This window comes from Falco rusticolus, chromosome 8 (genome assembly GCF_015220075.1).
Source record: "Falco rusticolus isolate bFalRus1 chromosome 8, bFalRus1.pri, whole genome shotgun sequence".
Taxonomy (NCBI): Eukaryota; Metazoa; Chordata; class Aves; order Falconiformes; family Falconidae; genus Falco; species Falco rusticolus.
Genome location: NC_051194.1, coordinates 23,184,741 through 23,198,114, shown reverse-complemented (window position 1 = coordinate 23,198,114; position 13,374 = coordinate 23,184,741). Strand labels below are relative to the sequence as shown.

Sequence of the window (13,374 nt, the reverse complement as noted above, 5' to 3'; positions counted from 1 at the left end):
CATGGTGCTGTGGACATTTTACAGGGGCACGTGTGACAGGGCACGGGGGTGGCTTTGAGCGCAGAGAGGGCAGATGCAGGTCAGAGATCAGGAAGAACCTCTCCCCGTGAGGGCGGCGAGGCGGTGGGCCAGGCTGCCCAGAGCAGCTGTGGGTGCCCCATCCCTGGCAGTGCTCCAGGCCAGGCTGGATGGGGCTGGGAGCAGCCTGGGCTGGGGGGGTCCCTGCCCAGGGCAGGGCTGGGAACTGGGGGGGCTTTAGGGTCCCTTCCAGCCCAAACTGTCCTGTGAGTCTGTGAGGAAGAGCAGGAGGAGCTTGTCCTCCTGTGCTAACAGGTATATGAGGTGGGTTAAGAAAAAGGCATTCCACGCACATACAGCTGAACGCTCACACCGTCATGGAGACTGTGACGTGTGAGAGCATTGGAGGGGACTGTGGCTTCTCCTGTTCTCCCCTCATACGAAGCTGAAGTTGGTTGATTGCTTTTATACTCAGCTGTTTCCCTGAATAGATGTGTATTCTAAAAATATGTTTTGGAGAGTGATGCTCTGATACTTACTCTGCTGCTCCTTATCGCTTCTTGCTCTGATGGCTTTTGTTGCGATCGCCTAAGCCGAGCATCGCTGGAAGGACCTCATCACATCATGTAGTGTGTCGCAGGCGCCGTGCTCATAACCTGCCTGCTTCCCAGCTGCATTGTGCACAAATGATGTAAAAATGGTTTGTTTAAGCAGAAATGTTCACTAAAGTGTTTTTGTTCCTCTCTGAGGATGGGTAGATTCTGAGGGGAACGTTTTATTTATAAACTTTTTAAAAGCATGTAATTAGTCAGGAAGCTGTCCAGCAGCCTCTGCTCTGAACGTCAAATGCTGTTCATACTCTGTTTTTCTTTCTTGGAGTAGAGTCAGCCCTGCTGGAAGAAAAGAAAAGTGCATATCTTGGGCAAGCCATTAGTTTTGCATTGTTTAGAAGAAAAAGCGCATTGTATTTGTTAAACAAAGCAACCCAGGGCACTGAATTAATTTTTCCTTGAATGCTGTTCATACTTACACTTAACATGTAATTTAAAATCTCATTATACTCTTTGTAATCATTTTCATTTTCTTTTGGGAGTGTGACGTATTTACAAATTGCAAGTTAAAATATATTCATATAGTTGAATGCACGGGTAATGTACTTTCTCCTACAGTGGTGTATTTTTTTTTCTGCACAAATATGACATCTGCAGGCATTTTTTTCAAGGAATGTTTCATCTCTTCCTTTCTTCAGATCAGGAACGTTGAAACCAACCAGTGTCTAGACAACATGGGCCGCAAGGAAAATGAAAAAGTGGGCATTTTCAACTGCCACGGCATGGGAGGAAATCAGGTAAAAGAAAAAAAAAAAAGAGAGAGAAAAAAGGTATTATTTGTACAATAATTGCTTTACGTCTGCTGCTGTGTAACCACAGGCACAACAGCTATCAGGAAAAACTGATTAGAATTCACCCAGAGCTGTGTGGAGCTGCAGCTTCCCCCATCAGCGTTTCTTCCCTGCTGCAGAAGTGGGGGTTGGTTTGTGTTGGGGGCGTTGGGGACGGCGAGGGTGCCCTGCCTGGGTACCCCCTGAGTTCCGCGTGATAGGAATGGGACCCCCTCCGTATACCCCATTAATGCGGCTCACCTGTAGGCGTGTTGGTTCTCTATAAAAAAACAAGAGCAGCAGTTAGCAAATGTATTAATGGAAGTTCCAGAACGTTTGAGATTTTGAGCTTAGGAATTTTAGGAGTAGTCAGCCGTTTTCTTGAGTGACAACTGCAATTTTTGGGAATATACTGTAGGTCCAGTGAAGTATCCCAGTAAATCTATTGAATATATTCCTGCTGTTTAGAGTGCAGAGAAATGCACTTAAAGTTTCAGGTACTAACATTAGAAAATTTTATGGTGGATTTTAATTTATTTTTTGGTGTTGAGGGAAAAATCTTTTTTTTTAGTTGAAATGGGTAAGAATCTGCATGGCTTGTGGCTGAGTTCACCTGTCTAAAACCTGAAAAATACATGTGCGGAATATTCATGCAAGTTGAGTTTTTTCCATTAGTGGAAATTCAAACAACGGGGGCGCAGGGGTGTTTCACTTGTGCCTTGGCTATGTTTGAAAAGGAGTGAAAAGGCAAACGACAGTCATTTAGCTCGTTGTACCACTGATGGATGACTGTACCTGCTCTCTGTACAAATACCCGTGAACTTTGCATATTCTAATGCCTCAGATTCAAATTAGCAGAGCTGATTCATTTGGGTTTAGTCGGGTTTTGCAATGTAAACCTGTAACAAGGCCTTTTCCCCTGGGGGGCTGTCAGGTGGGGCTGCAGGACGGGGGGTGACATGCGGAGCGGTGCCAGCCTGGTACAGCCGTGCTGTCCTGGCACGGCCCCTGCCTGCGCCTGTCCCACGCGCGGTGGGAACGGGTGGGATGCTCCTGCTGTTTCCCCATCACTGATTTGACCTGGAAGTTCATCAGAACTTGCTGCAAACCCCTGTTTTTACTTGTACCTTTCTGAACATGGTTTAGCCCTGATTCTCTACTTTTTTGGGTTTGCTTTACTTTTGGAAAACATTTCTCCTCTTCTTCCCTCTAATTCTGATGGCTTTCTCAAATTAAAGAACCCAGGTCCCTTTGTTCAGCTTCTAACAGAGGGCTGCTCCTGCCTTCACCCCCTGTGATTAAAATCCCTAGAGACCCCTCAGCAGGACTGTAAGTCTGTGCTGGTGTCCCACCCCAGGAAGGTCTTTTGACCATGTCCCTACTGGGTAACGCTTGATGAGGGCGACTTTTCTGAGTGCCGCATCTGCTAAAAAACAGATGAGAAGATGCAGGACCTTAGAGCAAATTCCCGTATTTCTTTCAGAGGTAAGGTTGTCCGTCATATTTATCCCAAACTTCATTATCTTTCTAAATGACTTAGGAGATGGAAGTGTTAGGATCTTGATAAGACTGCTTATGATCAAGTTTGAATATTTTCTTGTGTTTCCCTGTCTTTCTGCACGCGGTGGGAAGACCCCTCTCATTTTGTTCAGAGAGGAAGAAAATCTGAACCGACTGTCACATCTCCAAACCCTCAGTTCCTCTGAAGTACCAGCTGTGAGGTTAGGAGGACTGTAAGGCTCTGAGATAAAGACGGGTGGGTTGTGAATGTGTGTATGGACCATATAGCCTATAGAAACCCTAATTACTAGTAGATACAGCCATTCATCCTCATCCTTCCTAAGCCAAAATATTTCATAGCGAAAGACATTTTGGCTCCAGTCCCCTTTATACCTCTCACATAAGCCAGATAAATCTGTTGCGTGCACCTGCAAGATGAAGAGACTCTCTGCTCCCCTGCCTTTGCATGAACAAAGAGCAGTATGTCATCGGGTGGGGGTCTCGCTAGGCGCACCCGACCTACACGCAGAGCATCATTCATCCTGTAGTGCTCATACACAGCTCCCGTTAAAAGTTACCTTTATTAAATTCTGTCCTAATGAAAAATTAGAACTGAGTTAAGACGTGTAAATGCTGGGGGCGTGGTGGAGGGGGCTTGTATGGTTACAGAAATAGCTGAGGAACAAAACTACTTCAGAATGAAAATTAGGCAAGAATAATACCTAGCTCATTAGAGCTGAGCAAGATGCATGGACGCGATCCAGCTTGAGGCAGGGGCAAATATCTCACAGCTACCAAAGTGTTTTACAGGACTTAATGAGATTCTAAAAATATGAATTTCTTTAACAAATTAAGAAAAATGAGGTATGTTAACTGAGGCCCTTCGTGTGCGAATTGTTTCTGGAGCATAAAACCGGAGGATTCGTTGTTGTGTTGGCATGGGTATTTCAGCTTATCCCATCTCAGCTAGGATCTGGTGATGATTAATAATCTTTAAAATAAATACTATGGCTCTCCTAATGCAGTTAAAAGCAATTTCAAAACTTTTTTTTCTTTGCTCTGTATGGAGTGAAAATAATGCAAAGCCTATCCTCAAATCGGCTGTGGTGGGGATCTGGCTCTGGGGGCTAGAATACAGGTTTGTGTGTATAGCTCCTGGGCTGGGGGCAGTGGGTTATCGTACTTCAGGGGCGATGGTTTTCAGGAGGGTACCCGAGGTTGACTCCTGATTAAAGGAAGCGCTGGCCACCTGTGAATCGTGGAAAAACTATTCTGCTTCCCAGCCTCAGGCAGAGGGGGATGGCCCATCAGCCTCACACCTGTTTTTTTCCCTGCCACAGCTGACTTCTGGGTTTGTGTCTTTTAGAGGAAATTTGTTCCTTTTGGTGGCCTGATGGAGGGTGAAACAGTTGTCTGGTTTTCCTGCCTACAGTCATCCTGGTGGGCACAGTGTTTTGGCTTTTGTTGTGTTACCATGGGAATGTCATCTGTTACTGTGGTTCTCGGGAGCCTCGGGGCTCTGTTCATAACAATAAGCAAATCATACAATCCCACACAGGCGGGAGGGGGATATTATTAGGGAGCAGGGCTGGGGGGTGATGCAGGTTCGGAATTGCACGGCAGGTGCATGAGCGTGGGCTGGCAGCCCCTCTCCTGAAGAGATAATGAAACAACAACATTGCAGTCTCTTATTTTTTTCTGTTTAACGCTGAGGCTTCATTTGTGTATAGCAATGAACCTGCTTTTTGTCAGAAAAAGAATAAAAATCGCTGGGGATGTGATTAAGCACATCTTCATTGTGGCTGCACAGTCACAAACCCCCGAGAAGGGTCCTGCGCTGCTGCGGCCCCGCAGTGCCCCCCGGGTGGGTGGTCTGTGCCTGATCACAGGCTGCCATCTGCTTCGCAGCTCAGTCTCATCGTGCCCAAGAGAGCGGCCGTGGAAGGTCCAGAGTGGTGGGAGCGCTTTGTGAGCAGCTTGCAGGGCATGCTCCCTGCATCCCAGGGCGAGGAGACTGGCTGCTGCGGAGCTGACTGTAAGCCTAATGGAAGCGATAGCTGAAAGGGGATGCTTTTCCTTTGGAGATGTTTCCTCGAGATAAATATTGTGGTGGTTTTTCTATAGTGAGAAGAATAGAATCATTTAGGTTGGGAAAGACCTTAGATGTGACCAAGCCCAAGCGCTACCCCAGCACTGCCCAGCCCACCACTGACCTGTGTCCCCAAGCGCTGCATCTGCATGTTTTTTGAACACTTCCAGGATGGTGATTCCACCACCGTCAGAGCAAAGTGTAAGCAGTAGTGCGGCTGGGATCGTGTGGCCATTGTTCAGCATCCCGCCACACCGCAGGCCTCCAGCTCCTGCAGCTCCTGCAGCCCCGGCAGAGGGGATGGTCTGGGGGATTTCTCACTGGTTTACAGCCTGCACCAGCTCCCTGAGCGCAGAGGGCTGAGCTGGCAAATGGAAGATGCTTCATGCAAACCCTTTCCCAGGCGTCTCAGGGCTCCTGTCCTCGATTGCTGGCTGCCGAGGCTGACAGTGTCTTGTGTGCATGGCAGCTCTGCGTGGGAGCAGGCTTTTTTGGAAAGGACATTGTGGTTCCTGCAGGATGGAGCGTGTTTTGTCAGGATTCATTTTGAGTCAATGAGGAATTGCAACAGCCAGGATTTTGCTTGGTATGAACTTACCTGGGGCGGCTGTTGCAGGGTGAGATCAGAATGAACATAATGTTTTATATGTTTTGGTAAATGTGCAAGGGGAACATGACTCCCTTCTGGCAATGTTTTATACAGAAAGTTCAGGCTGGGTACTCGCTGGCAGTTCAAAGAAAAAAACAACACACACAATAAGGGTTGTTAGGGGGTTGTTTTTTCCCCAGTTAGCTCTAAGTAATAGGTCTTTCAGAAACTGTTCTGTTTCACAGTTTCCATTTTTCCCCCATTCACAGTAAATGTGTTTATTTTCAAACGCCTTTCAAACATGAGCACTTTCTCTGTAGTGGTACATAGAAAAAATAATTTATGATCTCTCACTCTTGTAAGAATTTATTGGTGTGGTGTGATAATTTGCTTACTACTGGGAATGGATAGAAATGTGTGAGCTGTCTGACTCCTGAGACGTTTCTGTAAAGGAAGGCCGCCGTTCTCAGGAGGTTATAAAGAGTAATTTTTCCTCTGTTACTATTGTTGCCAGGTCAGAAGGAGGGAGAGGTATGTGATAGATACCCTGATGGCAAGCAGGGTGGATGTGCTGTTGACACCAGCACAGCCACCCGATGGCAGCTCGCACTTCGGCTGCGGACGACTAATGCAGGAGTCACCTTTTACATTTTCACTTAGCTAATTTATCAACCGCAGCTGTTCAGTAAGTCATCGGAAAGCAATTTATGCACAAGATCGGATGGAACAAAAGCTGCAGTTTAGTGGCAATTAGACTTTTATTCATGCAACAGATACAAGTGCTGCACGTGAAGGGGAATTGAGCAGCACTTGTGCAGCTGACCTCACACCAGAGACTCCTTGGAGACCTCACTGGGTAAGGGAACACCACACTCGTTACAGACTATGAGTTTAGTGCTTTGATTTTATCAATTGTAATATCTTAGGTAAATACTAGATTTCATAAGGTGTTATCAGAAAGTAACTTAGCCCTTCTGTGTTCTTTCTGCCTTTTTCACCTTTCCCAGTCTCCTGTTTTCCCTAACTTGGCTTTCTTTGCAGCTTTTAGTCTTCTAAACAGACCCATTATGAACAAAACTAGTTATTGCTTATATTTTGTTAGTCCATTTTGCTGATGGATGATTCCCCTTGCAGACTTTACATCATTCTTATGGATTGAGGTGATAAACCTTTGGGGCAGGAACTGTCTAATACTCTGGATTAGCTCAGGATGCTGCACAATGAAGCCCTTGGTGATCTTCAGCACCGTTATAATAACTGTGATTAATAGGGAACAAAGGAGCCATGTCTGCATGTTAAATAACAGTATCTTTTATTTAGTACAATCAGAATGAGAATAATGCCTTCTTTTTAGAGTCTGCGGGAAAACTGAATTGATGCTTCCTTAAATTGGCAGAAATAGTCGCAAGGGAACGCAGGAGGACGAGCATTAGATGTGTAACATTGCAGTAATGAAGCCTGGGTAGATAAAACGCAGAATGTGAGTGTTTGCTGTACCTACTAAGAGGTGTGAATCTGGCGCAGCGTAATGAACACCCTCAGATCCTGGAAGCATCGACGGCTTTTTGTTGCCGATGTGCTGGTAGCCATCCTTTATAAAGTGACAGCTAGCTGGAAAAAACCACAAAAAAATTAACAAAAAAATCCCCAAGAGCACCAACTCAAAACAGACACACACAAAAAACCACCCAACTACAATCTCCCCACTGCTGTGGAGCCAAAAATAGGGTTTTCTTTCAGTCTCTGTGCAAAATGCTGAATGCACCTGAAATCCCTATAGGGTCTCAGTGGTTTAGAAAAGGACAAAGGATTCTATGGTGGAGGACAAAGGTTTGAATATGGGGAAGGTGTGCTTGCCGTCAGCACAAGGGGGTGATGCCAGTGTTTCCCAGTGCCGTTTTGATAAAACTGAGCTCCTTAGCAACCGTTGGAAACCTTGCTAAACCAAAGTTTTTCCCGCAGATCCCACTGTTGCGACCATACATGTTCCCAGTAGATGCTGCCAACCAGTTTTGTTTTCTTCTATTTTATTTCTGTTACGTTGATCATTTAGTATAGCTCCAACTATCGACTTCAGTCTGTGCTAGCTGGTGGTAATTACAGTGTTTCTCTGGATTGCTCTGCATGACAGTGTATCTCTCCTTGGGGCTGAGCACCAGGATAAATGAATTCTTGGCACTGGTGGTTAAAGGTTGAGGCAACAACAGAACAATTTTTACATGAACCTTCCAAAACATGGAAGTCAGCTCTGGCTTGGCGGTGCCTGTGCTGTTCACTGCAGACTCTGGGATGGGAGGAGTGGCTTTTGGGGCATTAAAGATCTTGGCATAACCTCTTTTTTTTAGAAATACATCTGGTCCCTACTTCTAGAGTGGCCGCAGGGAAGCCTATGAGGTGTTCAGGGGCTCTGAGCCGGGCACATCTTCAGGTCATCCCATAAACCAAGGGCTGACCCTTGATCAGGTTGAATATCCCTCTGGTGGGACGCACCATCTTGGTGTGTTTAGTTGGTTTTAGTATATGTATCTTCCTTCAGGGTGAAAATAAACTGTTGGAGTAGCACAAACTAAAACCAGTCCTGTAAATCATCTGGAACTAAAAAAGGGTTGGATGTGCCAAATCCCAAAGGCTCTGGACAAAGGGCTGGGTCTCTGGAGGGCTGTTGCTACAGAACTTGCTGCTTTCTGCCCACGTCAGCCTAATGAGCACCCAGTTCCCAGCAGTGGCCAGATACTTCAGAAGCTTCTGGGGAGGTGAGGGAAGCATGCATGCATGTCTTTGCATATGATTAGATTGTGTACTACACAAGTAGGAATGAAAACCATTTTTTTTTTTTTTTCATTTCCTGAAGAGCTGTTCTTTGTGTGGTGGAGTGTTGGAAATGGGTATTTTTTCCTTCGAAGAGTCAGTGCAGTTGTTCTCCGATATGGGATGGAGTTGCTTGTTGAACACCCAAGCTGCCAAAAAGTCCTCTTTGATGGAGATCCTGAGGTGTGAGGTGCCTTTTCCACATGGCTGTTTGGGATTTGTTCAGGTGCTAAAATGCTGAAGTGGTTGGCTGGCCTTGGTAAAGACAGGATTTCAGTGAAGAGGCAAAATATCCAAGTCCTTGCCCCTAAAAGTGATTTAACTGGCTATTTTATGGGGAGTCCTGGATCTTTTTTTGGGTGGTAGGGGAATCGGCTTCAATTCCCCTGCTTTGCCTAAGGTGACTTTCAACATCTAATGTGTAAACAATTTCAGGAGGAGAGAAAAAGTGCTTTCCTTGCAGCTTTTGTGAGAATATTTAAATCATTTATAAAAGGTGAATTCAAACTTTACCTTTGACAGTGGTTGACAGAATAAATTAGATTTTTCTGTGCTTAGTTATGTCCAGTTTTTTACTGTCTTTATTGGTTGGCACACTTCTTCCTCAATTGTATAGCTACATCATCAAAATTTAGTTCCACATAATTAAGTATAAATTAAGGGTTTATGAACAATATTCTTAGTATTAGACTTCTTATGAGTTGACAAAATACTGTTTTCCAAAGAAAAGGACAACCAAATAATGGGAAAGGAAAATTCTGGCTATGGGCTATTGCAGTCCATATGTATATGTATATATACACACACACATATATAAATATATATGGATTCGTATTTGTGTGTGTGTGTGTGTATATGTATATATAAATAGCTACAGATTTGTATTGACCACTCGACTGGTTTCCCGTTAACAATGTTGCTTGAAATTTTATTGGTGTTGAAGAAACTGCTTCGTTTCTCAGACTTTGATCAGGAGGAATACTTCATTAGGTCCTTTTAACATGAAAGAAGTAATGAAATTGTCAGTGATACATGAGGCGTCTCTCTCCAGTTCAGTCGGATGATGCCTGAATCCCAAGCATCAGCTTAATGGAGCTTTGGCTTCACAGGGCTTTACTGCTGCCTCAAAACTTGCTGTATGGAAATATACTAATGAAGGATGTTATAAAAAAATAAATACAAAATACATTAACTCCTGTAAAAACCTCTACCATGCATAGGCAATAAATCTGTCTGTGTCAGGACTGCAGGTGTTATGAAAGGCAAGGTGTCTTTCTGTTCCTGTTTAGTGTTAATCGGCTCCACAAAAAGCAGGAGGCTGGAAGTACCTTTGTGTTTCTATAGATCAGTGCTGTGTCACTTGTGAGAATATTTTGTAATTTTGTCATTCTGGAGACTTTAGCAGTGTCTTCTTTAGTAGTGTCTGCTTCAGCTGCATTAGGGACTTATTTTAACCTCTTTTGGAAAACTGATTTGGATGATGGAACCATGTGAACAGCCACAGCTCTTGGGTAGCGGCTCTTGCCTGGGAACCTTTGTCCCGGTGATGGAGCATCCCCCTCGCCTGCCGGGCAGGACCACTCTCCGGGGCTGGCCATGGCGGGTGCCACCAGCCCAAGGGGACAGCTGCAGCAGAAGAGCGAGGGAAAGCAATGTGTGCTCACAGCCAGAGCCCCGGCCGTGCCTGGGCTGCCCCCCCAGCAGGGCCGGCAGGGCGAGGGAGGGGGCTCTGCCCCTCTGCCCCGCTCTGCTGAGACCCCCCCGCAGCGCTGCCTCCAGCTCTGGGACCCAGCATAAGGGGGGCACGGAGCTGTGGGAGCGAGCCCAGCGGGGGCCACGGAGATGGGCAGGGGCTGGAGCCCCTCTCCTGGGAAGCCGGGCTGGGAGAGCTGGGGCTGTTCAGCCTGGAGAAGAGCAGGCTCCGGGGGGGCCTTAGAGCAGCTCCCAGCGCCTGAAGGGGCCGGCAGGAAAGCTGGGGGGGGCTTCTTACAGGGGCACGTGTGACAGGGCACGGGGGTGGCTTTGAGCGCAGAGAGGGCAGATGCAGGTCAGAGATCAGGAAGAACCTCTCCCCGTGAGGGCGGCGAGGCGGTGGGCCAGGCTGCCCAGAGCAGCTGTGGGTGCCCCATCCCTGGCAGTGCTCCAGGCCAGGCTGGATGGGGCTGGGAGCAGCCTGGGCTGGGGGGGTCCCTGCCCGGGGCAGGGCTGGGAACTGGGTGGGCTTTAAGGTCCCTTCCAGCCCAAACCGTCCTGTGAGTCTGTGAACACTGGAAAGAACTGTACTTTCACCCCTCAGCAGCCCGTGTGCTGGTAGCTCAGTTGCAGCCCAGGACAGATGCGGTAGGTGTGTGCTCCTGGCTCTGCGGGCAGTGGGGAATAAATCGTGTCTCCCAATGTGCTGGTGGGCCCCCAGAGCAGCTCCTGCAATGTCTGTTCATTGTGGTCCACAGGCTTGGCAGCCAGCCCGATGCTCGGAGCAGGCGTGTTGGCCCATGCCCCCCCGAGGAGCTGGGCTGACCTCCATCATGTCCCCAGGTGTGGGGTGACAGCAGCAGAAGACCAGACTCTGCGTGGAAAGTTCCTTCCTGTCTTGCACTGGAATGTGTGGCGTGAAATATACTATTTAATTAGCTATAAAATGCAACATGCTCCTCACCCTCTATTTTTATATGACATTAATATAATTATATCTATAATTAATATGGATTGTAGCAAAATGCTAGCCTGATAATTTTACATAGTCTTAATTAGCATTCATTTTTCTTTCTTCAGAAGGCATGTTTTTCAAACCCATCTTCTGTAATTGTCAATTCAGACATCACTTACTCTTTCAAAAGATATAATGGAACAGTGTGTTGCAATTATCAAAGATGGGAGGAAAAAGAAATATGCAAATGGAAATAAATTTCAAAATATAAGTATTTGATTTCCATAAAACACAGAAGAAAACATCTCTCTGAGGCTAAAACACGTCTCTGGGGCCAGAAAAAAATGCCTGACGCAAATATGTTTAGTGTAAAAAAAAAAAATTAGTTAAAAATCAAAGTTGGAAGTTGCTTCAGAATTAACAGTAATGGGTAAATCTCTTAATAATGAGCATAGTAAAAGATGAAATATCTGTACGATATAATCATAGAGTAATTCTTGAACCCAAACTGCTACTTTGAGTGAGAGATACTTCGTGCTGCAAATTATATCAGTGATTTACAGATTATTAGATTATTTGGCCACATTTCTTGTTATCTAGAACAAGATAGCAAGCAAGTCCAGTATTCTCCCAGTAAGATTTTTGGGGTGAAGGTGTTCAAAAGAAAAATCAAAGCCTCCCGAAGGTGTTGTCAGACATTAATTACGGTAGCTTGGTGGCCGAACATTATTATGGTACCTGGTTTTGAAGAGTGGTTTTAGCCCAGTGCCTGAACCGCACGATACCTTTCTCTTCCCCAACAAATAGATATACATATATATCTTTCTTGCAAATACGTATATATTTCTCTATATATTTATAGGTACCACAGCTTAATGTTATAGCACCAATAGTCTTTTGGACCAATTTTTTTAGTTTTTTTCTTGGGTTCTGTGCTTATTATTCCAAACCCAACTTCAAAACAATGTACTGGAGGGGGATTTTCGGAAGTAGGGATGAATGATGAAGAAGGCTGCTTTTGTTGTTACAGTGTTTTGTTTAGAGAAGAATTTTCAGATGTTGCTATAATTGAGAGCGAAGGTCATAAACAGTTGAATATTTGTTTCTAAAATCTTCATTTTTCATTTCAGTCCAGAACATAGACTGTTCTTGTACTTCTTTTTGAAGAAATCTCCTAACTGATCCTGATTTTTCTTTTTTTTTGTAACCTTATGCACATCGGTGAACTTAGCCTGATGAGCTCATATCAGCTCATCTGATCAAGAGGATGTACATCTGTCGGACCTCTACAAACCAAACCAGTAATCAGTCTGATCAAGTGTGGATCTTTTTCATCAGTGTTTCTGTTTTACTTGCCAGGGGCAAGGTGTAGGCAGACATCTTACTATAAAAAAAGTAACTGGAAACAACACAGATTCAGGATATGAACCAAAACTTGAGTAGGGCATATGTGACAGCTTGTATGAATTTAAGAATTTGAAAAAAATGCTTCTGCTGCCATGCATTTAACATACAGGAGTACTTGTGAATGCTTTAGTTCTCGCTGAGAGTTGCCAGAGATGGACACAGTTAGAGTTGCTGTTCAGAATGACGCCGGTGTCTCCTCCTTGGTCAGCCCTCAGCTGTGAATTCTGTAGTATTTCCAGAATGTCATTAAGTGAGCTGTACCTAGACGGAGTTTCCAGCACCTTGGCTGAGGTTACAAGGGTTTTTTTAAAGGCTTTGGGGCTTGCTTTTGCACACAAGGAAACACAGAAAATGTCCATTTGAAAACAAAGTGGCATTTTTTGATGTGATGCAGACTGATTTCACCCCCGTCTCAGCAGAGCCTTGACAAGCTGGTGTTTCAGAGCCTCTTGCCACTGGAGAAAAGCCCAAGTATTTGCCTGTGGCCAGTGTGTTTTTCAGTGAAAGCAACGCTTTGAGACCCTCACATTTGATCTCGGTGATTTATCACTGGATGAATAAATGCAAAAGGCGGCTTGTGCTTTGCTGTAACTTTGGATCCCAGATTTTCACCCAGACAAGTGGGTTGTGATCAGTGAATATGAAATTTGGAAAATGGAAAGACGGCTGATCCTAGCAGCTCTTGCTCTGCCTCATGGCTTTGATTTGGAGCTGGCTGCTCCGCTGCCACGTTGGCATGCTGACTCCATTCTGTGATTGCTCTGAAAGATTTATCTGAACCTCCAACTTAAAAAAAACCAATCTTCCAGCAGCCGATGGGCTGGAAGAAAGGGATGCCATCCAGAGGGACCTTAACAGGTTTGAGAGGTGAGCCCGTGCAAACCTCATGGAGTTCATCAAAGCCAAGTGCATGAGGTTCGCATGTGTGACAGGGC

General features: G+C 45.4%; 1 protein-coding gene across 6 annotated transcripts in view; it reads left to right on the top strand.

The window, feature by feature from the left end:
- Positions 1–13,374, top strand: part of GALNT13 (polypeptide N-acetylgalactosaminyltransferase 13) — a 158,424-nt gene that overhangs the window by 126,652 nt on the left and 18,398 nt on the right. For all 6 annotated transcript variants that reach the window (XR_005105865.1, XR_005105862.1, XR_005105863.1 and 3 more), the window contains exon 11: positions 1,268–1,366. Coding sequence is in view for 2 of the 6 variants with exons in the window: in XM_037398344.1 (XP_037254241.1) it covers positions 1,268–1,366 (99 nt within the window). In the remaining 4 variants the exon portion in view is untranslated. The remainder of the gene's footprint in view (positions 1–1,267; positions 1,367–13,374) is intronic.